This window comes from Daphnia magna, linkage group LG8 (assembly GCF_020631705.1).
Source record: "Daphnia magna isolate NIES linkage group LG8, ASM2063170v1.1, whole genome shotgun sequence".
Taxonomy (NCBI): domain Eukaryota; kingdom Metazoa; phylum Arthropoda; class Branchiopoda; order Diplostraca; family Daphniidae; genus Daphnia; species Daphnia magna.
The window spans coordinates 5,229,287-5,250,848 of NC_059189.1; the positions used below are offsets into that span (position 1 = coordinate 5,229,287).

General features: G+C 39.2%; 7 protein-coding genes and 1 long non-coding RNA gene across 13 annotated transcripts; 1 reads left to right on the top strand and 7 right to left on the bottom strand.

Annotated features, from left to right (window-relative positions):
* Nucleotides 1-4,483: 4,483 nt before the first annotated feature.
* Nucleotides 4,484-5,939, bottom strand: LOC116928344 (metacaspase-1). Of its 2 annotated transcripts, none has more exons than XM_032935416.2 (6): nt 5,779-5,939; nt 5,350-5,461; nt 5,244-5,279; nt 4,986-5,168; nt 4,802-4,900; nt 4,484-4,733 (listed from the first exon to the last, which is right to left on the bottom strand). In XM_032935416.2, the coding sequence occupies exons 2-6, from the start codon at nt 5,459-5,461 to the stop codon at nt 4,633-4,635; spliced, it is 531 nt and encodes a 176-aa protein (XP_032791307.1). In that variant the 5' UTR covers nt 5,779-5,939; the 3' UTR covers nt 4,484-4,632. The 2 variants fall into 2 exon arrangements, with proteins under 2 accessions (XP_032791307.1, XP_045034274.1); XM_045178339.1 differs by lacking the exon at nt 5,779-5,939 and adding an exon at nt 5,536-5,679.
* A 2,095-nt stretch (nt 5,940-8,034) lies between these two features.
* On the bottom strand, nt 8,035-9,748 carry LOC116928343 (ESX-1 secretion-associated protein EspK). Of its 2 annotated transcripts, none has more exons than XM_032935415.2 (6): nt 9,328-9,748; nt 8,743-9,151; nt 8,587-8,658; nt 8,478-8,525; nt 8,327-8,404; nt 8,035-8,261 (listed from the first exon to the last, which is right to left on the bottom strand). In XM_032935415.2, exons 2-6 carry the CDS (start codon nt 9,101-9,103, stop codon nt 8,242-8,244), a joined length of 579 nt encoding a protein of 192 aa, XP_032791306.1. In that variant the 5' UTR covers nt 9,104-9,151; nt 9,328-9,748; the 3' UTR covers nt 8,035-8,241. The 2 variants fall into 2 exon arrangements, with proteins under 2 accessions (XP_032791306.1, XP_032791305.1); XM_032935414.2 differs by having other exon boundaries at nt 8,743-9,116; nt 9,328-9,583.
* Nucleotides 9,749-9,937: 189 nt separating this feature from the next.
* LOC116928342 lies at nt 9,938-11,991 on the bottom strand. Of its 3 annotated transcripts, none has more exons than XM_045178341.1 (5): nt 11,847-11,991; nt 11,502-11,771; nt 10,677-11,269; nt 10,415-10,534; nt 9,938-10,335 (listed from the first exon to the last, which is right to left on the bottom strand). In XM_045178341.1, the coding sequence occupies exons 3-5, from the start codon at nt 11,257-11,259 to the stop codon at nt 10,241-10,243; spliced, it is 798 nt and encodes a 265-aa protein (XP_045034276.1). In that variant the 5' UTR covers nt 11,260-11,269; nt 11,502-11,771; nt 11,847-11,991; the 3' UTR covers nt 9,938-10,240. The 3 variants fall into 3 exon arrangements, with proteins under 3 accessions (XP_045034276.1, XP_032791301.1, XP_045034275.1); XM_032935410.2 differs by having other exon boundaries at nt 10,677-11,259; nt 11,495-11,771; XM_045178340.1 differs by having other exon boundaries at nt 10,677-11,263; nt 11,495-11,771.
* Nucleotides 11,992-12,131: 140 nt separating this feature from the next.
* LOC116928620 (glycine-rich protein 23) lies at nt 12,132-12,923 on the bottom strand. The gene is made up of 4 exons (XM_032935723.2): nt 12,794-12,923; nt 12,594-12,708; nt 12,421-12,516; nt 12,132-12,351 (listed from the first exon to the last, which is right to left on the bottom strand). The coding sequence occupies exons 1-4, from the start codon at nt 12,800-12,802 to the stop codon at nt 12,254-12,256; spliced, it is 318 nt and encodes a 105-aa protein (XP_032791614.2). The 5' UTR covers nt 12,803-12,923; the 3' UTR covers nt 12,132-12,253.
* Nucleotides 12,924-13,553: 630 nt separating this feature from the next.
* Nucleotides 13,554-15,272, top strand: LOC116928351. Its single transcript, XR_004397155.2, has 3 exons — nt 13,554-13,568; nt 13,645-15,066; nt 15,142-15,272. It is a non-coding gene; the product is annotated as an uncharacterized LOC116928351 (long non-coding RNA).
* Nucleotides 15,273-15,758: 486 nt separating this feature from the next.
* LOC123475338 (glycine-rich protein 23-like) lies at nt 15,759-16,426 on the bottom strand. Its single transcript, XM_045177933.1, has 5 exons — nt 16,415-16,426; nt 16,177-16,327; nt 15,990-16,103; nt 15,847-15,924; nt 15,759-15,778 (listed from the first exon to the last, which is right to left on the bottom strand). Exons 1-5 carry the CDS (start codon nt 16,424-16,426, stop codon nt 15,759-15,761), a joined length of 375 nt encoding a protein of 124 aa, XP_045033868.1.
* Nucleotides 16,427-19,019: 2,593 nt separating this feature from the next.
* Nucleotides 19,020-20,001, bottom strand: LOC116928346 (glycine-rich cell wall structural protein 1.0). Its single transcript, XM_032935418.2, has 5 exons — nt 19,848-20,001; nt 19,565-19,727; nt 19,396-19,491; nt 19,253-19,330; nt 19,020-19,192 (listed from the first exon to the last, which is right to left on the bottom strand). The coding sequence occupies exons 1-5, from the start codon at nt 19,857-19,859 to the stop codon at nt 19,173-19,175; spliced, it is 369 nt and encodes a 122-aa protein (XP_032791309.1). The 5' UTR covers nt 19,860-20,001; the 3' UTR covers nt 19,020-19,172.
* A 349-nt stretch (nt 20,002-20,350) lies between these two features.
* On the bottom strand, nt 20,351-21,412 carry LOC116928345 (glycine-rich cell wall structural protein 1). 2 transcript variants are annotated; one of them, XM_045178342.1, is made up of 6 exons: nt 21,251-21,412; nt 21,016-21,178; nt 20,974-20,985; nt 20,812-20,907; nt 20,673-20,750; nt 20,351-20,600 (listed from the first exon to the last, which is right to left on the bottom strand). In XM_045178342.1, exons 1-6 carry the CDS (start codon nt 21,260-21,262, stop codon nt 20,581-20,583), a joined length of 381 nt encoding a protein of 126 aa, XP_045034277.1. In that variant the 5' UTR covers nt 21,263-21,412; the 3' UTR covers nt 20,351-20,580. The 2 variants fall into 2 exon arrangements, with proteins under 2 accessions (XP_045034277.1, XP_032791308.1); XM_032935417.2 differs by having other exon boundaries at nt 20,974-21,178.
* Between the last annotated feature and the right edge of the window lie 150 nt (nt 21,413-21,562).

Below are 21,562 nucleotides of genomic sequence, written 5' to 3' on the forward strand. Positions count from 1 at the left end.
AGGTAATGGAGGGGGTCGCAGCTTCCAATGTTTTCAATGACTCTCATTACCATATGGAGAGAAAAAATGTTGGCGTAGCCTCTTCCAGCACCCGTACCTCAAGTAATGGAAAGACCGCAGAACCGAAGTTATACATTCAGAAGCAAGCGGTGGGTATTGCGGCTGCAAATACGAAACAATTTTCTAGCCACCCAGGCAAAAATCAACATTAACTTGCTTCTATTGATCTAACATACGTGCTTGTACTTCAAGTCTCAAATACAATGATAAAAAAAAAATTTAAAACTTGTTTTGTAATTCCTTAAAATAACTTAGACACTGTAGGCATAGCATAGCTTCATATGATTGAACAAACAAAAAAAAATACTGACGCTCGATTAAATGATTTACGCATAGATTCGATTCTCCGGTTTATTTACCGTTACTCAAAGTTGCGGGTTGCCATGATGGATTATCAGACAACTAATCATGCACTCAGAAGGAAAACGTAGAAATAATAATGCTAGTGTCAATGTCGAACCAATTGATTCGATTGACAAAGACAAACATTCAGACGTTGACCATAGATTCAATTTGTTACAAAAAAGTGGCAAATTTTAGTGTTGTAACCAAGAGAATGTTTAAAATAGAATGCAATCTACATTTAGAAGATAACCAGTAACAACTAAAGCGTAAAGCCTAAGAATTTCTTCCAGAAGACGGCTTGTTACCTTGGCATAGTTACAAAATTTTATCCTATTTATTAGTGATCTTTCACTTACTTAACTTTTTTGTTTTACCCGACTAAACTTCAGGGGCCCTCACCCCTTAGCTTCGCATTAAGGAGGAATGAACGGAAGCGAACGGGGTGAGTGACCCCAACTTAGTCGGGCTTACAATAAAAACGTAATAAACACCAATTTAACTTGTCACTCGTAATATTTATCATAGACGCACGTCAACGCCATCTAGTTTTTCCTCCTGAAACCCAAAGAAAATAGATTTTACTTTGAAATCAGTACAATTCTTGCTTTTAAGTGCTTGAACTTCACTGATCTCAAACAGTTGAATTCCAATTTAAAAAATAAAAACCTAGAGTATCAACTACAGTTCCAAGACGAGGCGCTAAAACATTTGTTGCTAAAACTGTCGTTACTCTTAGGGTCAGCATTTACTGTTGATGGCAAAAAAAACACAAAATAATAGCTACACAACCCTAACACATGCAAGAAAAGTATTTGAAATTGTTAGAATAATACAGCTCATTTTTTACTTTCTGAAAATTGTCACGAAAATTTTCCGGAAGCAACCGGAAGTAGCCAATATCTCCGGAAATAGTTATCCCATAACAAAGCTATTAGGATTTTCGTGATCCTTACAAAATTTGGGGTTGGAATGACGTGTTTTTAGCCAAAAGTTGGATTTGACCGAAATCGCGATTTTTCATGAACATAGTCCAGGAAAATTTGGGATTTTCGACGATTTTCGGGTATTTTTAGCTGACCCTTGGAGTCGACCCCAAATTTGACGAGGATCACTAAAATGTGAATATTTTTTCTGATAGACTTACAAATAAGGAGTTATTTGGCATTTTAAAACCGGAAGTAAACCAGGAAGTTGAAATTCCAGAATTATAAAAAATGAACTTTGTTCTCCTTTAAATGGTTAACAAGATTTGCCTAGTTGCAAAGATAGGCCGGTCTAAATAAATGTTAATGGGATTGTTAACAGTTCTTAAAGCACAGGCTTGCGCGTTTAAAACAAAAACCTGAAATCTAACAATAAAAGCGCCTTAATTGTCCTAAGTAAACAATGTCTTCATTGAACTCCAGAAATATTTGATAATAAAAGAAAATTTGCAGCCAAAATTTCTCAAAACATGGGATCCACCACCACTAGCATCTGGCGAGAGTGCTGTGAAACTTCGAAAGTTCGGGGCCTCGGGCATAATAGCTTGTCTGCTAACGAATTGTCAGGTTTACGTCGATGAAATGTTAAAATGAAAAGAGTGTATAACATAAAAAAGTAAGATAGAAAAAAATGAACATTTTCGCTGATCGCGATCTTTCGCTGATTCGTGATGATGATCGCTGATCTTTGATCAAAGCTTCCATGATAAATATTCTTTAATTACAAAACGAAGAATTCAGTGTTCTTAACTTAAGGTTTTTCGTGCAAAATACTTTCAAAATCCCAACATATTGGTGAAATGACATAATATGCGTCCATGTCAGAAGCAAATCGATTTCAAGAATTACCATCTTTTGTTAGGGTGTCAGTGAAGTCTTTCCAACATTTGGAAATGTAAATATTAAATAACTTTGGTATTTGAATTAACATGCGTGGAGATAGAAATAAAAACTTATTTTCGGTCTAACAGCAATTATTTTCTCCAAATTTGAAGACAGTGGAGTCAAATCAGTTAAGGTTTGCTGTAATTGAGGAGGTATAATAGGGAGAGAACGCTTTTGCAGATTAACAAAAGAAAACCCAAATACCTATAGTCTTTGAACAAAATTCTGGAATAATATTATAATCCAAGAACTTCTTCTCCACACAGCTGTTTGAGGCCATCATACAAATCCATAACATATTCATCATATGTTTTCTGATCGCTACAGTACGCCTGCGTACTAATAGGACCACTTTCTGCATAAAATATCCATCACTTTTTCTACGCCCTGGGCGATGGTTATACGGTTCAGTTACAGTACAATACAGTATTGATACTAGTTCGTACATAAGCAGACATTACACTGACAGGAGTTGAGTTCGAGAGACGAGTTCATTTAAAGAATTAAATGAAATAGCAAATAAAAAGATCAATGCGTAAACAAACAATTACGAATACCATGAGTACTGGTAAATGCAATTGTAACAACCAAGTCGGAGGAAAATAATCGTAGCAAGCGGGAAAACGTTCGGATGCACATTCCGCAGCATAATTCTAGCATCTTTGCAAACATGAAAGCACAAATTGTAGCATCCAATGATTGATGATGCATGAAATGAAATTCTAAATGCTTTACATGTGAAGTAACTTCAGAAGGTAGGCAGACCCCATGCTCATCAGATCCTAAAATTAAACAACAGATGATAAAATGCTAACAAACAGACACCCTAGCTGCAGCTATAAACATCAGAAGCGCTTAGTCACATTTGAGAATGATCTGCCTTTACAGACACAGGCATTATCCAGCAGATAAAACTCTAAAAGTCACAAACTGCAGTATCATGAGATGAAACAGACTTTAACAAAACCAAATGATTACCTCAGAGCTCTCACCACAGAAGCAAACCTTAATAACTCTTTACACCAGGCATGGTTGACAAGCCTACACCTGTAAAGAAAGAAAAAGCTTCAGTAACACTAGTAAGACTGAAGACTACTTCAGATAAAATGAAGTTCAGAAAAAAATATCATCAATAAATGATCAGACGTCAATTCCTATCATTTACTTTTGAGGTTAATCATATCAAATGTTATTTCAAATTGCCAAATTCATCTCACCTCTGAACCAACGCCATGGCATCCCTCCATTAGAATCGTGTTTTTCACCATACAATTTATGCAACTGCAACAAAAAATTTATAAACATTAATACCACACAACAAATAAAGGCATTTACATATTTACAACCACAATGTCATATGCATTTAGTAAACATAGTCAATTTAAGCTTATGAGATTTGTCAACATACAACATGGAAATTTATCCCCAAAAATCATTTACGACACTAACATTACCACATGGTCCAAACATCCTAATGGTGCCATAACAGTCGATGGAAAAAACACTAAGAAAAATTTCCTGGTACTAAATATGGTTCAGGGTTCAAATTGAGCAAAGAAAAATTTTAGTTTCAAAGTACAACCACACAGAATACTAATTACCTTAAAAGAATTTGCAAATATAAAAGGATTATATTCAACTTACTCTTTCGAAGGACATCCTATTATTCACTGTTAATTACTTATTGGGTTTAAGTCAGGAAGAAAGATGTTCACGTCGAAACCAACGCTTCCAGTTTGGAAGAATAAGATTCATGAAAACGTTGCCAGTGGGAAATCTAAAAACCCTAAAATTAAAATACACATAAATTATATATAAATAACTAAATAGAAGATGAAAAAAACCTTAATTTTGTTTCCAAGTAGGGTAGATAAACCTTAAAAGAAAAGATTGCGCTACTGTCTCAGTTTAAAGATCTGCCCCGGTTGGCAGTGATCGGGTAAATCAACCTGATCTACAAGAAAACACAAGTAATCGATTTTTTTTATAAGCATAATCAATCTATGTATCGATTAGTAGCAGGATAATCAGATTATCAGATGGCTGCCCGCTGCCATGCCCTGATCCGTGATCACGATCCCCAATTTTGCCTCTTTGTATCTCAGTTTAACCGATTTCTACCCTGAAAATTGATTATTCTCTTATGTCCTTACCATTATGACTAGTCTTAGATCAGTTCTACTTAAAAAAAATATGGTTTACATTTCAAATAAAATTTCAACTGATTTATAGTTTATTGTGCAGCAGGTTGTACTGGAAAGGTACGCGAAATTCATCGTAAGTAAATAATTTGACAGAAGAAACAATGTTTTTTTTACTGCATGTGATCAAACAAAGGCGACTGAAATTGAATGTTTTCCTATTTTTTACCAACAGAGACGCTGTTTCCTTCGCCGAGAGCAATATTTCCCAAAGGTGTTGCGACGGCTAATCCAATACCGAGACCTATACCGAATCCACCTAAGATGATTTAAAAATTATGGTTAGCCTGAGATAAACGGCTTTAAGGCTGTAACTGCTTTAATTACCTGGTCCAGCATTCGCTACTCCTGTTCCTGTGCCAACCGCCTGACCGTTCTGTACAGCTCCATTACCCGCACCTCCAGCATTCGCTGATCCAGGAGCCACTTTATCATGACGATAACCATGAGTTTGAAAAATGATTTGGGTTAATTATAAGGGAAGTCTTATCAAATAAAACATCTTAATTACGGGCGCCCGATGGATTTACGGCAACTGGGGCAGCTGGCCCTGGACCAACGGGAGCAACTCCTCCTTGACTGGGGACATAACCACCGTCAACAGGGTACCCATGGTTGTGGTAGTGAGGATGATGACCGTCAGGATAGCCACCATAATAACCACCTCCTGGTGGTCTATAAGGACGATAACCGCCTATTAAGCGAAATGTAACGTCAACGATCAATGATGTTGGTGGGAATTGATATTTGGTGGGAATTGAATACGTACCGTAGCCTGGCCTATATCCGCCTCCATAGGATGGTCCTGTCTCACACATGAGGCAAAATGTTAATGTGTGCATATTACATACTAAATAAACGCGTATTCCATTTACGGTATGGCCGGTATCCTCCTCCATATTGGCGATAAGGGTCTACTCCATAGAATTGTCCGGTCGTCGACCCGATGATGACTACTGCCATAAATAGAAGTGCGGCGGCGTTCATCTGTCAAGAGTAAAACATATGAATTTGACCAAAATGTTCTTTTGTTCAAGCTACAAAAACTGCTATTAAATCACCATCGTTCAAATTTCTGCTGAGATTATGTGCGTGAAAGACACAATTACTATCAAATACGTTCAAACAATCGCGTAAACAATCAAAACATCATTGGGAACAAATAAGCAGATATTCTAAACACCAGTTTGTTTTGTTTTTGGCTCCGTCTTCATCACTGTTTTTTCTTCCTGGATAACGTTCTTGTCTCTTTTCGATGGTCACAATTCTAAATAATAAAATGTTTCGCCATAATCACTTTTTACCTTGATTTAGGTTTGAAGTAACAAGGAGGAGATTTTCACTGTCCAGTACTTGGAAGGCACAAGTGAACAATACGGTGTCTTGCAGAAAGACACCTCTTTAAAAGAGTCCGTCCAAGCGCTGGAAGGCTCTTCCAGGGGCTTTTAGCTGGCCATGAAGAAAAGCACGCTCACGCAGGTACCATAGAAGAAAATAAAACCAGACAACAAGTATGGCTACTAGCAGTTCCTTGTTGTCGCGGCAAGGACTATCAAGGTGAAGATGCTCATGGGCATGGCTTTGGTTTATCACCACATGCTACGGCCATTCAAGGTTCTTTTTGAATTTGAAATGTGTCTTGCCTAAGGTAAGAAGAAAAGAAAAAAGAAGTGAATAATGGCGTCATAGCTGTCACGAGTTATAATGCCATCTAATGCGGTAAAATCCCCTAACTTGTTATGGTCACGGAAATGCTGTTGGATTTCCATCACTTGGATGATTACATTACAGTATACCGTGTGTTGTTATTATTACAAATTTTTGCTTCGTGGAAGCACTGATCCAATAAGGCGTTAGTGTTGATTATAAGTCGTGAAGGATTAAGTCAACCCTAGTTGTGTACCAAAGGGATACCCGGGGATACCTCAAACGCAGCTCCATTATGTCCGTCCGATTCCTCTTTCCTTGTGTAGCAATTGATTGAGACATCAGTAAAGTTCTACCTACTACAAAAAGAATAAATCAATTGCATCATTTCAAAAAGGGAATCGGATAAGAAGCCATTCTGGACGCTTGGCTTGTTTTCTCTAATGCAAGATAATGATTTACTCTTATTCGCAGACAACAGTAGTTCTATGTTTTAGCCTTCTTTTCAAGCAAAACTTTGAAAGAAATGTACATCGCTAACAAAATCTTTGAGGATCAGAACGTCAAAAAGTGGGCAAAACTAGAATGGCGCAGTATAAACTACGTTACGCTGTTTCAGAGAGAAGGCATTCTTGCACGAAATAGACGTTCGGAAAAATAAAAAAAAGGCGTCTGCATATCAATCTAATTCTATCTGAAAACAAAAAACGAATACCTGTATTCCTTATGTACACTTCAAGGTTATTTCACGTACGATTGCAAAATAGTTTGAAAACTATTCGTCACTGCGTTGATGGCTCAGCATGCACTGTTTTTTTCTTTCAATTGCGAGGACATTAAAAACATGCCACAGATTTTCTTACACATTCGGCGTGGTATTTATTCAGGGATAAGAAGATTTTAAACGCGTTTTGTTACTTGGAATCTGGATAGAAATTTCGTATGGAGAGGCTTGCAATTTTACCAACGCAGAGCTACGCGTCCCACAGTCAGTTCCGCTTGACACAACTGGGTACTAATGCGTATACTACCAAAATGGGTATAGCAAGAAAAACTGGGTTATCAAGCTGTTGCTAGGCCCTTTAAGTGAAGAAGGCTAGGTAAGCAGCGTGTAGGTAAAAATAAAAACGTTTCCAATATTATCTTCCCCAACCTTCTGTTACGCAAATCAGTTGATGTGTACTCAATGAACCTGAGCAAAAAGAGAGGGGTACAGTTCTTTCTAAGACAGCAATCAACATGGCCTGTTTTCTTCCAAAATGGTGACACCAGCAATCTATTAAACCTCAACGGTACTATGTAGGAGTAAGGTTGTTTTTTTTTTGTAAATTACACTTTGTTGTTTGCTGCGCTAGAACCCAACATGGCGTTTACCTTATACGTCTCTTGCTAGATGCACGTTACTGAAGGTGGTCGCTGAAGGCAACATTTAGCGACTGAAATCACCATAACCTGAAAGAACGCTTGGCAATATAAGATTCACGACTAAAGAAAACACACGATTATTCAGCGTTAAAACGGAACACTAATTAGGTGGAAATGCCATAGCGGGAAAACCAAGCAAAACAATTGCAACCGAGTAAAGCATCAAGAAGCACCATAAAGAAGATTGAGTTTTACAATGTATAGAAGTAACTCTCTGATGAAAAAATGTAGGCTGCATGTACTCATTTGTACTGTTTATCCGAAGGTGACGGATATCCGTATATTTAGTTACAAGAAACGTCATCTATGTGCGCTTTTACACGTTTCGTGTTGAAATAGAATTGAGCAATACACCCAGGAATTATGCATTTACTAAAGGCTTTAGTACGTACAAATGTGCTTTGGTCTGATAAAGCACAGTTTGTACGCCCTGTTTCCGCCTTTTCAATAACTGTTGATTCTGTTTAAAAAAAAAAAAGAAATATACGTAGTTTCCGAGGGTTGTATTTTGTAACGTTCATTGGTAATGGTGGACGGTGAAAAATTGTGTTTCTGCACGTTGAATAATAATTTAAAATGAATAAACGTTTTCTTGTCAGAAATGTCCAGCATTGTAGGAATGCCGTAATTTGTCTTTGCACCGCTATCCCATCTACAGACAGGGCATTGCTTCAGAAGGTCAAAGAAGCTCACAGTTATTTTCCAACGGCTATACCTTTGGAACATAGAAAACGTATGGTTAGTGAATTCTTTTTATTTGGCAGTATATTTATAAGTTACTGTCGCCTTGGCCGAACGCCAAATTGCCTAGCGGCGTTGCAATGGCTCCTCCAATTCCAAGACCTATGCCGAATCCACCTGCACAAATCAGTTTAAAGGCACATTAATGAGGTTATCATTTAAAAATAAAGGACTTAAAGCGTTAGCGTACCTGGTCCAACATTGGCAATGCCAGTTCCTTGGCCAATGGCAGCTCCATCTTTTTAAAAATTTGAGATTGTTATGATATTTAAATAACCGTGCAATATTTGGCTCGTTACCTTGCACAGCTCCGTTGCCTGCTCCTCCAGCTGTGGCGGATCCCAGTTGACCACCGTTCAAAATTCCAAGAACTTCAAAAGCAAAGAGTTTTAATTTCTGGTAGAGATGTAAGAAGAAGAAGAAGAAAATGAAAATTAAGTTTAAGGTTTCCTTACGTCCATTAATATCCGTGTTGGATCCCATTGAGGCTCCTGGGGTAAACAGAGATCCAGGATTTTTAGGAACTGCAACTTCTCCAGTAGGACTCACGGCAGGAGTTGCTGGATCTGGTGATTGTGGATCGGCTCCTTCTGGAGACTTGGGAGTTTCAGCTGCAACAGCGGGTGTTGCTGGAACTGCTGGTTGTTGTTGTTGAACGTTACCAAACATACCAGGGAAAAAAGCACCAGGCCGAGGTCTGTGTGGCCTCGGGAAGAAAGGTGGCCGTCCTAGTAAAAGTTGTGGATCAGATACGGGCATTGCAGATCCTGCAACGTAGAGCGTAGAGAGAACTAGAAGTAACTGGAGCACCTTCATCTTTAATTTGTATCTAAAAACCAACACAATCGCGTAGTTAGTTAGAATCTGGGGATAACAAATAATAACATTAAAATTCAGATCTTATAATTGCATTTTTCGTGTTTGGTTTATGAAACACTGTAACCTCCCAACACATCAACTATCTGCCTTTCACACATTATCTAGACGACAGTGTCTATCTTTAAACGTCTTAAAAGATTTAGTTAACAATAATTTCTTACCTTAGGCGTAGAAAGAACTGGCTCAACAGGTCAACAAAATATCGTATGAAACTAAAGAAACGAACACCGCTACAGCCACAACCGTCCGTCTGGGTTTATACCGTCCAAAAGACTGAAATGGTAAAAAGCCTTGTTCACGCTGGGAAAAAACTTTCCCCACAGCTAGTGGATTTTCCAGCTAACAACCAACACACTTTAGTTGCTTTAAAATTTATTTTTCAACAAAAAAAGCTCCAGAGGAAAGGGCTGCTTGCTCACGCTTGAGCCCGCACAACCCTGTACACGTCTTATTAGCTCAAGGTCCATCTTTATTGCATACCTCACCAGTTTTGCTAGAGTGGCATTTGATGTTCCCTTTCCCATTTCACGATACGATTAACTGTTGAATGCAAATTGAACTGGTCCCATCAACAAAGAAAAGCAATTGTCACATACAGCGTATTGGCACATATCCGCTTCGACTGTCAAACTTACAATGTGCAATAGCTCATACTAATCAGTTGATGACGTACAACGTAGTCGCTTTTCCGGATACGTGTCTTGTGATGAATAATTATTTTCTACAATGTTGTCAAATATGTAAAAAAAAAAAACTAAAAAAATGAACGGCTAAACTTTGATCGACTTCTTTATTTACATGTTACAACCATTAAAGATTTAGCCAGCCAAAAAAATTGGTCAAGATGGAAATGGTCCGGGTTAGGAGTACCAGTTATTCAAGGTTACATGGTCAACAGAAATGTTAGCATTAACGTGTAGGCCAACGGCACCATAATAAAGTGCTGGTGATTGACTGATGATACGTTTAGTCAGAATTTACGAAGCTTGCAATGTATACACGGACAAATAGATTTTTATGTGCGGTGTTCCACAGAAAGGATGTTCCAGTGGTTACCTTTGAAATACTCTGCTATTATCCAAGCGCAATTCCGTTGCCCTGTCCAAACGCAAGATTTCCGAGCGGTGTCTGTATTGCGCCACCAATGCCGAGACCAATGCCAAATCCACCTTTTGTTCAGGTATACATCAAAAATTGCTTTCAATTGAATTCTATGATTAATTCTTTGTTGAATGAAATAGGAAATACCCGATCCAACATTGGCGATGCCCGTCCCTTGTCCGATGGCCGAATTGTTATGGACAGAACCACTTCCCGCTCCGCCAGCCGTAGCGTTTCCTCTTTGCGAATTGTTTAACATTTGCCACACTGCAAAAAAGAATATTTCTTATTTAACTGATGGTCACTCAAAAGGATACTTGGACTGGTTGTGTGGAACAACTGGTCTTTTTCCCCATATTTCAAAAGACAATGATCTGTTACAACTTCAATTCTACGATTATGCGCTTACGTGATCCCATAAGAATGTTGGGGCTGTTTGCTTGATTTCCCGCAAGTATACTTTGGTTTCTTTCGGTCGTCGGAGCAGTAGATGCAAACAATGGAGACGTTCCAAAACCAGGAAACAATGATTGAGACGTCCCTTGTTTAGGAAACGATGGGGCCACGTAAGGCGGAGGTAAAGGAGACGCTTCTTCGGGAAAGAACGGAGACGCCTCTTGGGTTGGTAATGATGGAGAAGACTCGACATCTTGGGATAATTGAGATGCCTCGTGTGTTGATGGCAGAAGATTAAATGGTTCTTGACTTTCGCGAAAGAAAATCTCCGTTGGGCTCCCATTGGATTCGGTACTTGACTCTAAGACATCGGTCACGGTCGTGATTTCAGTACCTTGACCCTCATACCTTTCAGTTTCTTCGTCATGCTGAAGACCTTTGTCGATTCCCGAAAGAAGAGGATGTTCTTCATCAACGGTGCTCAAGGCATCTTGTTGAAGTATGTCCTCTTCTGTTGCAGTTTCTTGCGGACGAGCAGCTGTTAAAGTCAACGTGACCAAACACATTACGGCTACAAATCCAACCGGTTTTACCATCTTCCTTTTCAAAAAAAAATTTCAATTGAGTTGAAAGAACTGTCAAAGTTTACTTGGTCTACCGTATTTGATAAAATAGTAATGTACCTAATATTAGGAAAACAAGATATATGACTACATCACTAACTCATGCGAAAAATTTGTTTATTTTTAATGCAAACGTAGCCTCTAAATCTCAAATGAATAATAAAGAATGTAGTATAAACTATACATAGTGATAAAAAAAAATTGCTACCTTTTCCGATTCAATATTAACTAAACGATGGCGAGCCGGAGAGAAAATATGGTCTGAAACTGAGAGCGGCACGGATGTAACTGCCTTTGTCGTTCACTTGGTAAACAACCCTAATATGCATATTAGTTTCCAGGGGCGAATTGCGCGACAGTGTGTGTTCTTCGGGACGTCTTTTTTAAAACTAGTATAATTGCCCCCTTCAGCTAAATTACCATGCCATAATTCAGTGGGAAATTTCAAAAAAAAACCCAAAGACGTTCGTTTCCCACAGTTTCACCTGAAACGGTCATTGGGTAAGAATAGATTTTTACGATATAAAACAAACAAACCTATAATAACAGGAAAATAATACTTAAGTGTGCCACAAATTGGCCTTGAATAACCATCAACACGATCAATCAAGATCACCAACAGGTCTTCGGGTTTGAATTGCAGTTCCAAACACATGTCACTCAAGAATGCCTTTTTTTGATAAGACATCACCACGTTCCGGTTCCTTCTACTTACCTATACAGAAATAAAAAGATAGCACAAACAACTGCAATAAAGCAGTTCCAACCAGTTTCGTGAACAAGGTCACACGACACCCAAATGTACGTATATCCTGCGTTCAAATTCAATCGCACCGTAAGCATAATCCATTGTGTGTAGTGTATTAATACGTTAATGCTAAACAAAAGGCACAATGTTAATTGGCACACATAACGAACACAGAACTAACAATAATGGATCGATAAAAAAGTGTCTTTTGCATTCTGCTTATTTACCGACAGAAATACTTTCGCCTTGGCCGAAGGCTACGTTCCCAATTGGCGAGGCGATTGCACCACCGACACCGAGACCAATACCAAATCCACCTGTTGGATAACAAAGATATCATAGTAAATCTTAACACGCACTTTGATTACAATGATTTTGAATATTACCTGGGCCAGCGTTAGCGATGCCAGTGCCTGTTCCGATGGCTTGGTTACCTACAACAGCACCATTGCCAATTCCTGCAGCGTTAGCAGATCCAAAACCTTTTTTTTTTAAACATACGTTTAATTATTTAATACAGTGCATTAGAGAGCAAACAAGTAACCAAACTCATCCTTACCGGTTTGTCCGGGAAAACCACCACTACCACCAAATGGCCGTGGTCTGTGGGGACGATGCTGCGGTCGTGCAACTGCACATCCAATCAACGCGAAAATCACGAAAAGCAAAACTGTCTAAGAGTCAAGAGAAATTAGCGATTGCTTTATACCTTACAATCGATTAGAATGAAAATAATTTAAGCCTCATTAGTAGTGTTACCTTATTCATGTTTATCTGAAAGTTCCTAGGAGAATGTGAGGACAGATTCTGTCTTGAGCGAGCTCGATCGTCGACTGGCGTAAACTAACTTACGCAAACTGCGTGCTAACCCTATAGTTTTATAAGACATGGTGATGCTTAACAAAGACGATGGCCGATGGGTTACCAAGAGAAAAACTACGAGAGCAAGTTGCCGGAGGCTGAGTTGACTTCTTGGATCAGATGAATCAGATTGGAGGAGATGTAGGAAATGTGGAAATTTCCAATTTTTTTTGCAACTTCATCTGTTTTTTTTATGTTTTTTCATTGCTCTTCGATTCAAGACGACGTTTTAGTTATTGGATCGTTTAGCTTCCACGATTTCAAATCGTTCTTACAAGAGTGCTGTGACGTAATCCAACGTCACCTTGAGCTCAGTTCTGTGAATAGCATTCGTTAATATTCAGCAGATAATTACGATTTGCGATATTTGATGATCAAATATGAGCCAACGTCACCAAGAGAAACATAATCAAAAATCCCAAATTGAGGAGTACTTACAGTATGTGCAAGTAGGCTATGTTCGTTCCTTCAAAAAACGAGTACGACTGCACCGATACAATTTCTTAGTGTTACGTTTTCCATGCAAATTTGAGAATAGTAAAATTTAAGAACTTAAACATCTAGACTGAAAGCGAGAACTTTCCAAATTCCAAGGCGACTGACGATGATAGCAGACAGAAAAAACTATCGTAAAAAAGGATGCCAAATCGACTACATCTATGCTAAAATACAGGTGAGTTAAACACATTCTTTGTATACTAATGACAATTATAGTAACGGATACAAAAAAAAAATCTGACTAATTGTAGAAAAATAGGTTACCGTTTGCAAAATAGACTGCGTTCGTCAGCGCTATATTCAACATCGCAATTGGTTACGTCATCAAAATGACTGTCGCAGACAGGTAGAAACAAAACAGATAAACACTATAATCCCGCCTTAACGTCACGCAGTCTTGGTTTCCATTCAAATTTTATGAGCATTCAAACGTGTATTCACAGGTGTCGGTTGAAAAACATGCAATGCTAAAGTAATTTTCGTAAGCCAAAAATGGGCACTGGTCAGCAAAATGCTCGGCAAAATGCTTTCGGGGGATATAGTACACATCTTTAAGGGACAAAAAGAAACCGTATAGCAACAACATAAAGGAGGTAAAACCGAAAAGAAATGATTGTTGGAGGCGAATGTTCCTTAAGTGATGGATTTCTTCCTTATTTACCGATGGAAATGCTTTCACCTTGGCCAAGGGCGAAGTTTCCAACGGGCGAGGCAACGGCCCCTCCGACTCCCAAAGCAACACCAAAACCACCTAGAAATGAATAAGATCATTAAATCTTCTTTCGTGATTCTACACAATAATTTAATTAGCATACCTGGGCCTGGATTAGCGATTCCCGTTCCCGTTCCAATAACTTGCCCACCACCAGGTTGCACGGCTCCTGACCCGAATCCAGCAGCGTTTCCTCCGTTGAATACTACATCATTCAAACATTAAAATAAGAACATTCAAACTGTATGAATTATTCAGATGCTTACGGGTTTGTCCTGGGAAGACACCACCAGGTCGATTACCACCAAACTGGAAATTTCCGCCTGGTCTAAATGGATTTTGCTGAGGTCGGCCGAATGCGGTTCCGACCATGGCCAAAAAGAAGACTACGAAAATTGCCTGAAAAAAAGAGAACTGGTGTTATTATCAAACGTTTGTAAATTGAATGCAAAACTTAAAGGTGTTTTACCTTATTCATGATGTAGTGGGAATATTCGCTATACAGAAACGAGAAATTAGATAATATGTCTTGATGGAGATCGAGCGTCAGGAGAACTGCAACTTCTAGTTGGAGACAATGGATCTTTATACAGTCGAGCGGTGATGAAAGTATACGGAAAAACTCAGCACGAGCCGGAGGCCAAACTACAAGTTGTGAAAAAGGTAGTTAATTGTTATGCAGCAGCCTGTTTACCGAAAATGGCCTGGGGTTTTTCTAGTAAAAACCCAAGATGCAAGTCTTTTGATGAACCCGTTCGTTAACTTTCGACCCATGGAATCTAATGCTCTAAGAGGGGAAGTTATTTGTTTTTAACATTATTCTTAGGTGAAACTGACGGTTTCTACAAGTCACATTACATAACCTGAAAAGCAAGGTTCCATGACGCAAATAGAAGAAAAAGAAAATCCCCTTAGCTTTCCTTGCATTGCACTTTTCCGGGTCTTAACACCTTTCAAACAGGTAATAATTTTGATGATTGGATTATGATTTCGAATCTTTTAAATAGCCAGAAGTGAACACCGTGTTTTCTCTTAGGAAAGCGGCTATGGGCAGACTTATGAAACTAGTCCAGCTATAAATCTAAATTCGCCTTTTTCTCGCTATTCTTAATATTCAGGTTTGATTCAACACGACAGATTGAACATTCATCTTGCAGGTTTGTTTTTCTTTGTTCCTTTGCCGCGTGCATATAGTGACATCGAGGCTATTTAAACCAGTTTCTTTCCTCCTGTAGATAAAACTAGTATAGCGAGTTAATTTTCAAGCAGTGCATATTGAAAGCATAGATTCATGTAAAGTTGCTACATAATGTGAGAATGAGAGGACTGTCATGTGCTGATATTTGCTTCGTATGAATGCCATGCAAATAATCTACCGAAACAGAATTGATTTTGCTTTGTATTCCATTGTTAGTGACCATCACCGTTTCTTTTCATCGTAGTTATCGTTCATCTTTACAGAACATTTTACAAATGTACAAAGTAAACTGGAATTGTGTGGGGCAGTGTTTACGAGCTCATTATTGATAAATACTCTTGAGAATCATGTACAACGGTGGACGTTCGTGAAGTGTATCACGTCGTATCCTTCCAATGACAATATGCAGGGTAATGTGACCCCCAGGTCTTTTAGAATATCTGCTCGCGTTCAGCTTATTTACCGATGGAAATACCTATGACCCAATTGGGGAAAAATGGCGATTAGAAGGAACGTCAGGGGACTGTTTTATGTCAATGTTACTTTGGCCATCCCCGAACGCGAAATTTCCCAGAGGAGTTGCGACACCAACTCCAATTCCGACACCAATGCCGAAACCACCTGCATGATTTTGAATGGCATTATAGTTTGTCTCAAAAGAGAATGTGGTGATTGGTTTTGTTTACCTGGCCCTGCGTTAGCGATTCCAGTGCCTGTTCCAACGGCTTGATTACCTATAACAGCACCGTTACCAGCTCCTGCTGCACTAGCTCCTCCTAGGCCTCCCAAACCTCCCAAACCTGATTATTCAGGTAGAAGGAACTCTTTCACATAAATGAATTGTAAAAAGGATCAAATAGAGTATTCTTATACCGCCTCCTATTAGTGGCCGGCCTGCCAAAGGTCTCAAAAGTTGTTGCAGAGGTCGCGGTCGGCGACCACGAATAAGAAATAAACGTTTATCGTCGTCATCAGCGATGGAGAGTCCGACAAACGCCACGATCAAAAGAATCAACATCGTTACCTGATAGGTGAATGATTAGCATCAGTTGAGAACAATCACATTTGAATGAAAAGGCTTGCTAAATACAATGTAAAATGTTGTTCATACCTTAGCATTCATGACTGAAAAATTCGTTTTAATTGACAAAATTCACTGTGTTGTTGTGGAGCAAGAGAAGTTGTTGTGTTACTGCCATTCTGTCATCGAAGACTGCTTTAAATAGGCAGGCCCTTTTGCACTAGATGAATCTGATTCCGCTTCCTGTTAACCTTTACTTCCACAATGTGAGCTGCATATGCAGGCATCTTTTGCCTTAGATTCCGGTTTTGTTGGCACCATTAATTTCCCTGTGCCGTTTTCAAGGCCTCTCACATTGATTAAAAAGTATGACACATACCATTCGTTATGCAGGATTAGTTAGGTGACCGTATCGATTACGCGCTCAAGGGTAAACGAACGTGTGTTTCCCCTTCTATCTGATCATGTGTCATCATACGGTCCCGACCACAAGTAAACCCTTCCATATATGCACTAGTTAAACATAATTCGGTTTCTAAAGTCATCTGAAAAAACGATAGAACTCGACGTTAGTAATGCATATACCTTATACGCCTGGCAAAATAAATCAGAGATCTGTGTAAATCAAAATAGAAAGTGGAATAAAAAATCAAATTGTTTTCTTTCCTATATTTGTCTTCTCCTGTCTTAACTTCCGCATTGCGACAAGTTCTCGTTCTTGGCCCTATTTTCACCGTACCATGGTATACGAGTAAAACAACCTTTTTGTTTCATTTTATGCACGACTACTTTACTTGAAAAACTAGTATTCTGGATGAAGGTTGTCGTATTAACGATTGAGGACAAACGTATGTGCATTTGTGCAACACCATGCTAATTACATAGAAACATGACGAGGGAAAACCTTATACACTGCTAGAAACATAGAATAACTGAATAGGTGAGCTATACGCACATATCTATATCGCCAACAAATGATTCCTAACATTTGATATCGTAATGAACTCTGAAAAACATTCGAAGCCTAACGAAGTTAGAGGGGTGCAAAATGCAAGGCAAGCTATGCCCCTTTAGCCACAGGTTGGCCTATAGCATATCGTTTACAAAGAGAAAAATTTAACCAAATTGGCCAATCTATTATTTGTATATATATTCTGAATCGTCATAAAAATTAAAACAAAGTTCATTAAATGATTTCTCTGAAAATTAATTAAAAAAAAAGAAAAAAGCATCATTGTGCGTGACTCCCGCAACTTATTACAAACGCAGTTTTGGTGCAAAAAAATCAAGTATATAAGACTTGGGTGTGTCTCTCTCTATTGGAGCCGTGGTGATCATCTCGTGCCGCTCCCGAGACCGTCACGGTTCCCATGAGTGGAGTTTCCCTCTGGCGCGTCCTATGCTACGCTTTAGTGACGTTCCACTACCTCTGACTACGCTATTACGGAACCCTGCATTGGAATTAGGCCTGTCGTAATGGCTAGCATTCATGTAGTGGGACATTGCACGTCACATGCATATCGGAAATACAAACTCATGTAGATAGGTAGTGTAAGTGAAGTGAAGTGAAGTGAAGTGAAGTGAAGTGTTTTTTTCTTTTTTCTTTTTTTTAAATCAGATAATGGAAATCCTCAGACTAAGGACGTCGAAGAGATACATCACGTGTAAAGACATCGACTCGTCATAGAGATGAGCTATTTACGTACGTCCGCGTATATTCCGTCAAGGATAGCGATCGCATTTTAAGAACAAATGGATATCTCCCTCCCTATTGATGATCTGGTTTCTGTACGTAGAAACCGACACGAAACGAACAGAAACAAAGTGGTCTGCTTCCTCTCAGATAAGAGTTAAATGAGAAACGTATGGTTGGCGTTATTGTTTCCAACCGTTGTACCTGAAAATTGCCTTAATGTGTGCGGATGCTGGTGACGTGCATTCACGTAGGGGGACATTGCACGTCACATGCATATCGGAAATACAAACTCATGAAGTTGGGTTGGCAGGTAGAGTATCTGTGCGAACCTTTCTTTTACTCTTTTCCTTCGTTACACTTTCTTGGATAACAGAAAATTACGCGTCGAGCCGACAAAAGGTCCTTATACTTTTAGATTGTTTTCTTTCGGCTATGCCGGCTTCGTTATTCAAGGACGTCTTTCTCGATGACAAGAAACCACAAAAGGTACTGCTGTTACGATTTTTTAAAAGCCGCGTTTTGAAAATGTTATGTTTGTACATGAGTCGTATACAGTGAAGCCTTCCAAAGTACGATCATCAGCCCTTTGACTGCGGTTTTGATAATTAAGATAAATTAAAGAAGAGAATTAGTAAGCTGTTTCCACTCATCATAAAGCGAATTGCTAAACTTCTGTTCTTCACTTCCTTGGTTTTGTTTCTGATCAACTTCCTTATTCGCACGAGTCCTTGATTTTAACGTTACGCTTGCAGGCAGTTCCGCCTCCTCTTCGAACACACCAATGTGCGTTTCAAAGAACTTCGTCAACTAACTGGTTTATATGCCAGCCGTCATTCTGAAGCATTCGCTGTTTAAGAACAAGCTTTTCTGGCTCTTTTAGTATCCATCAAGTGTAGTCATGGACGTGATTAGAGAATAACCCCGAATGCCCACAGGTTACCTGGCCGTTCCACAACAACAAAAACAAAACAAGAAAATCCATTCAAACAAAGAACGAAATTAAGAAGAATTACAGTTGTATTATTGTACACAGTTATTCGAGAGACAAAGCCTGAGCTTTTTTATTTTTTTTTTTACAGTGAATTCGATATTTGTAAAACAATGTTTTCAAAAATTGTAAATTAGTGAGTTGAGTTTGCCAGCAATTTCAACTTACTTTCCAACAGAAACACCTGAAATCAAATGAGGGAGTTAGTTGATAATCAAACGTGTTTTTGTGAAAATCGACTTACTCTGTCCGTCTCCTATCGCAAAATTGCCGATCGGAGATGCAACAGCTGCACCGACACCGAGGCCAATGCCAAATCCACCTGATTCATTTAACAAGAAATAATAATAAGAATTTCACGACACGTTTCTCTAAAGAAATATTTACCTGGCCCTGCGTTAGCGATACCGGTGCCTGTTCCGACTGCTTGATTATTCTGAACGTATCCGTTGCCGAAACCTGCGCTGTTAGCTCCTCCGAATCCTGTCGTTACGAGTAATAATATAACATTTGTTTCCCACAATGGAGACAAAAAGTCATTAAAGTTATTTCATACCACCATAACCAGGTCTTCCGAATCCCCCTCCACCGTATCCTCCTCCACCGTATCCTCCTCCACCGAATCCCGGTCGTCGGAATCCTGAAGGACGACCGAAGAACTGAGGCGCACCATATGACGATCCAATCAAAACCGTCGCCAGGACTAGCATCATCATCATCTTCAATCGAAAAACGTGAGCAAGGATAAAGAACGTGAATGAAAGCACGGTAAAAATTGATGACAGTTCAATAATCAATAGCTATACTATTTCTAAAGAAAATGAAATTAAACTAAAGACCTTTGCGTTCATGGTGGTGTGCTAATAAGGAAACTAGGAACACCACACGTTGGGCGTCTTGAATTCAAGAAGTTGTTGGTAACACTGAGCTTCACAAATAAACCGATCTCCCTTTAAATATTTGCGGCTCACGTCTCTTCCTTTGTTTCGAAGCTCAGTTACCTGAGAATCGAGTGGTGCCAGTTTTGTAGTCGACTCCGGTTGTAAAAGTTTTCTTGAAGGGAAATCCCAAGGTAAAATTTTCGGGGTTTTCCTGAATCCCCTGTTGAAGCTTGCCATCTGCTGTGCTGAACTGCTATACATTTGGAACTACGCAGTAGCCTACGGACTGACGAAATTGAACGTGAAAAGCCCCTAATTCCATTTTGTGCGTTCTCTGTAGTTATATAGACTTGTAGCGAATAGCTTAAGTTCGTTCTCGCTTCGCTTAGACTACTGTTGTTATTAGTTCAGGGTGCCACGACTGCCACGTAGACGGATAGAAAACCATATGAAGATTCAACTTGATTCAATTTCAATTTATTTTACTTTAGAGAAATATTATCTGTTAGATTACATAACAGCGTTTTGTAAGCGTCCATCAATTATCCTTATTAGGAAAGTTGACGAAGTGCATATTTACAGACAAGGAAAATATTATCTATCAGTCGTGCATGATCTTGCGCGGATGAATTCCGTTCAGCATTCAGGTCTTCTAACGGTTAGTCACTCAGATTTCAGCTGCGGTTTCAGTTTATTTTCCAACGGAGATACCTGCAGCGAAAGTGTCAAGAATATGATCAATTTTCCTGTTAAGCTGTTTTGTTTCAATGTTTGTGCACTTACTCTGTCCGTCTCCGACCGCAAAGTTACCAATGGGAGTCGCAACAGCAGCACCAACACCAAGACCAATACCGAATCCACCTGTACGATTCAAACAATTATCGGAGACCCCAGTCATATATCGTCCATTATTTCAATCTACCTGGTCCTGGGTTAGCGATACCAGTGCCTGTACCGATAGCTTGATTACCGATCACTGAACCACTTCCCAATCCTGCGGCGTTACCTCCTCCGAATCCTACAATAATCGAACAAGATTTGTTACATTACTCTTTTAATCCTACGCTACTATCAACGCCCTAACCTGGTTGGAATCCTTGATTTCCGAATCCTTGGTTTCCGAATCCTTGGTTTCCGAATCCTTGGTTCCCGAATCCCTGGTTGAATCCAGGTCGTCCTCCGAATCCACCTCCAAATGGTCGACGAAGTCCGATCAGTCTTCCACCGAGCTGAGGTGCGGCAAATGAGCAGCTTACCATAACCGACGCTACGATCAGCAACATTATCATCTTAACAAAAAGAAAAACAACTAGTGAATTAAAAACCAAGTTTTAGCACATGCAGTCATCTTGTTTTCTTACCTTGACGTTCATGGTTGTAAACTGTTGATATAAATCGAGAACACTAATTGCGATGTCTTTATCTCTTGAGGTTGGTAAACCAACTGTTGTTTTTTCCCTCTCGGTCAGTCGCCTTTAAATAAGCGGCCCCCACATTTCTCAAGGAGTTCGGCAGACAGCCGAGTGTCTTACGTTCGCCAGCAGACTCTAAGCTAGTAAAAGTTACAATGTTTAACCTTTATGGCATACAAGAACACCATGGCATACTATCGAATTCTTTCCGGTAGTCCTCGTCCTTGTTTAGTCCAAGGTTTATCACTCGGCACAAGAAAT

Excerpts from the sequence above, each read along its gene's own strand:
- LOC116928344 (XM_045178339.1), bottom strand. Across the intron at positions 5,169-5,243 it reads CGGATATAGGCCAGGCTACG|GCGGTTATCGTCCTTATAGA; the intron begins GTACGTATTCAA and ends TTCGCTTAATAG. Across the intron at positions 4,901-4,985 it reads CGTAAATCCATCGGGCGCCC|TGGCTCCTGGATCAGCGAAT; the intron begins GTAATTAAGATG and ends GTCATGATAAAG.
- LOC116928343 (XM_032935415.2), bottom strand. The coding sequence starts at position 9,103 with ATGAAGGTGCTCCAGTTACTTCTAGTTCTCTCTACGCTCTACGTTGCA. Across the intron at positions 8,405-8,477 it reads CATTGCCAATGTTGGACCAG|GTGGATTCGGCATAGGTCTT; the intron begins GTACGCTAACGC and ends TGATTTGTGCAG. Across the intron at positions 8,262-8,326 it reads GGCGTTCGGCCAAGGCGACA|GTATAGCCGTTGGAAAATAA; the intron begins GTAACTTATAAA and ends TATGTTCCAAAG.
- LOC116928346 (XM_032935418.2), bottom strand. Across the intron at positions 19,492-19,564 it reads CGGAAGACCTGGTTATGGTG|GATTCGGAGGAGCTAACAGC; the intron begins GTATGAAATAAC and ends TCGTAACGACAG. Across the intron at positions 19,331-19,395 it reads TATCGCTAACGCAGGGCCAG|GTGGATTTGGCATTGGCCTC; the intron begins GTAAATATTTCT and ends TAAATGAATCAG.
- LOC116928620 (XM_032935723.2), bottom strand. Across the intron at positions 12,517-12,593 it reads TGGTTTTCCCGGACAAACCG|GTTTTGGATCTGCTAACGCT; the intron begins GTAAGGATGAGT and ends TAAAAAAAAAAG. Across the intron at positions 12,352-12,420 it reads CATCGCTAACGCTGGCCCAG|GTGGATTTGGTATTGGTCTC; the intron begins GTAATATTCAAA and ends GTTATCCAACAG.
- LOC123475338 (XM_045177933.1), bottom strand. Across the intron at positions 16,104-16,176 it reads CCGGCCACTAATAGGAGGCG|GTTTGGGAGGTTTGGGAGGC; the intron begins GTATAAGAATAC and ends CTGAATAATCAG. Across the intron at positions 15,779-15,846 it reads CGCGTTCGGGGATGGCCAAA|GTATTTCCATCGGTAAATAA; the intron begins GTAACATTGACA and ends ATTGGGTCATAG.
- LOC116928342 (XM_045178341.1), bottom strand. The coding sequence starts at position 11,259 with ATGGTAAAACCGGTTGGATTTGTAGCCGTAATGTGTTTGGTCACGTTG. Across the intron at positions 10,535-10,676 it reads CAACATTCTTATGGGATCAC|TGTGGCAAATGTTAAACAAT; the intron begins GTAAGCGCATAA and ends TCTTTTTTGCAG. Across the intron at positions 10,336-10,414 it reads CATCGCCAATGTTGGATCGG|GTGGATTTGGCATTGGTCTC; the intron begins GTATTTCCTATT and ends CCTGAACAAAAG.
- LOC116928345 (XM_032935417.2), bottom strand. Across the intron at positions 20,908-20,973 it reads AAATCAAGGATTCCAACCAG|GATTCGGAGGAGGTAACGCC; the intron begins GTTAGGGCGTTG and ends CGATTATTGTAG. Across the intron at positions 20,601-20,672 it reads TGCGGTCGGAGACGGACAGA|GTATCTCCGTTGGAAAATAA; the intron begins GTAAGTGCACAA and ends CTTTCGCTGCAG.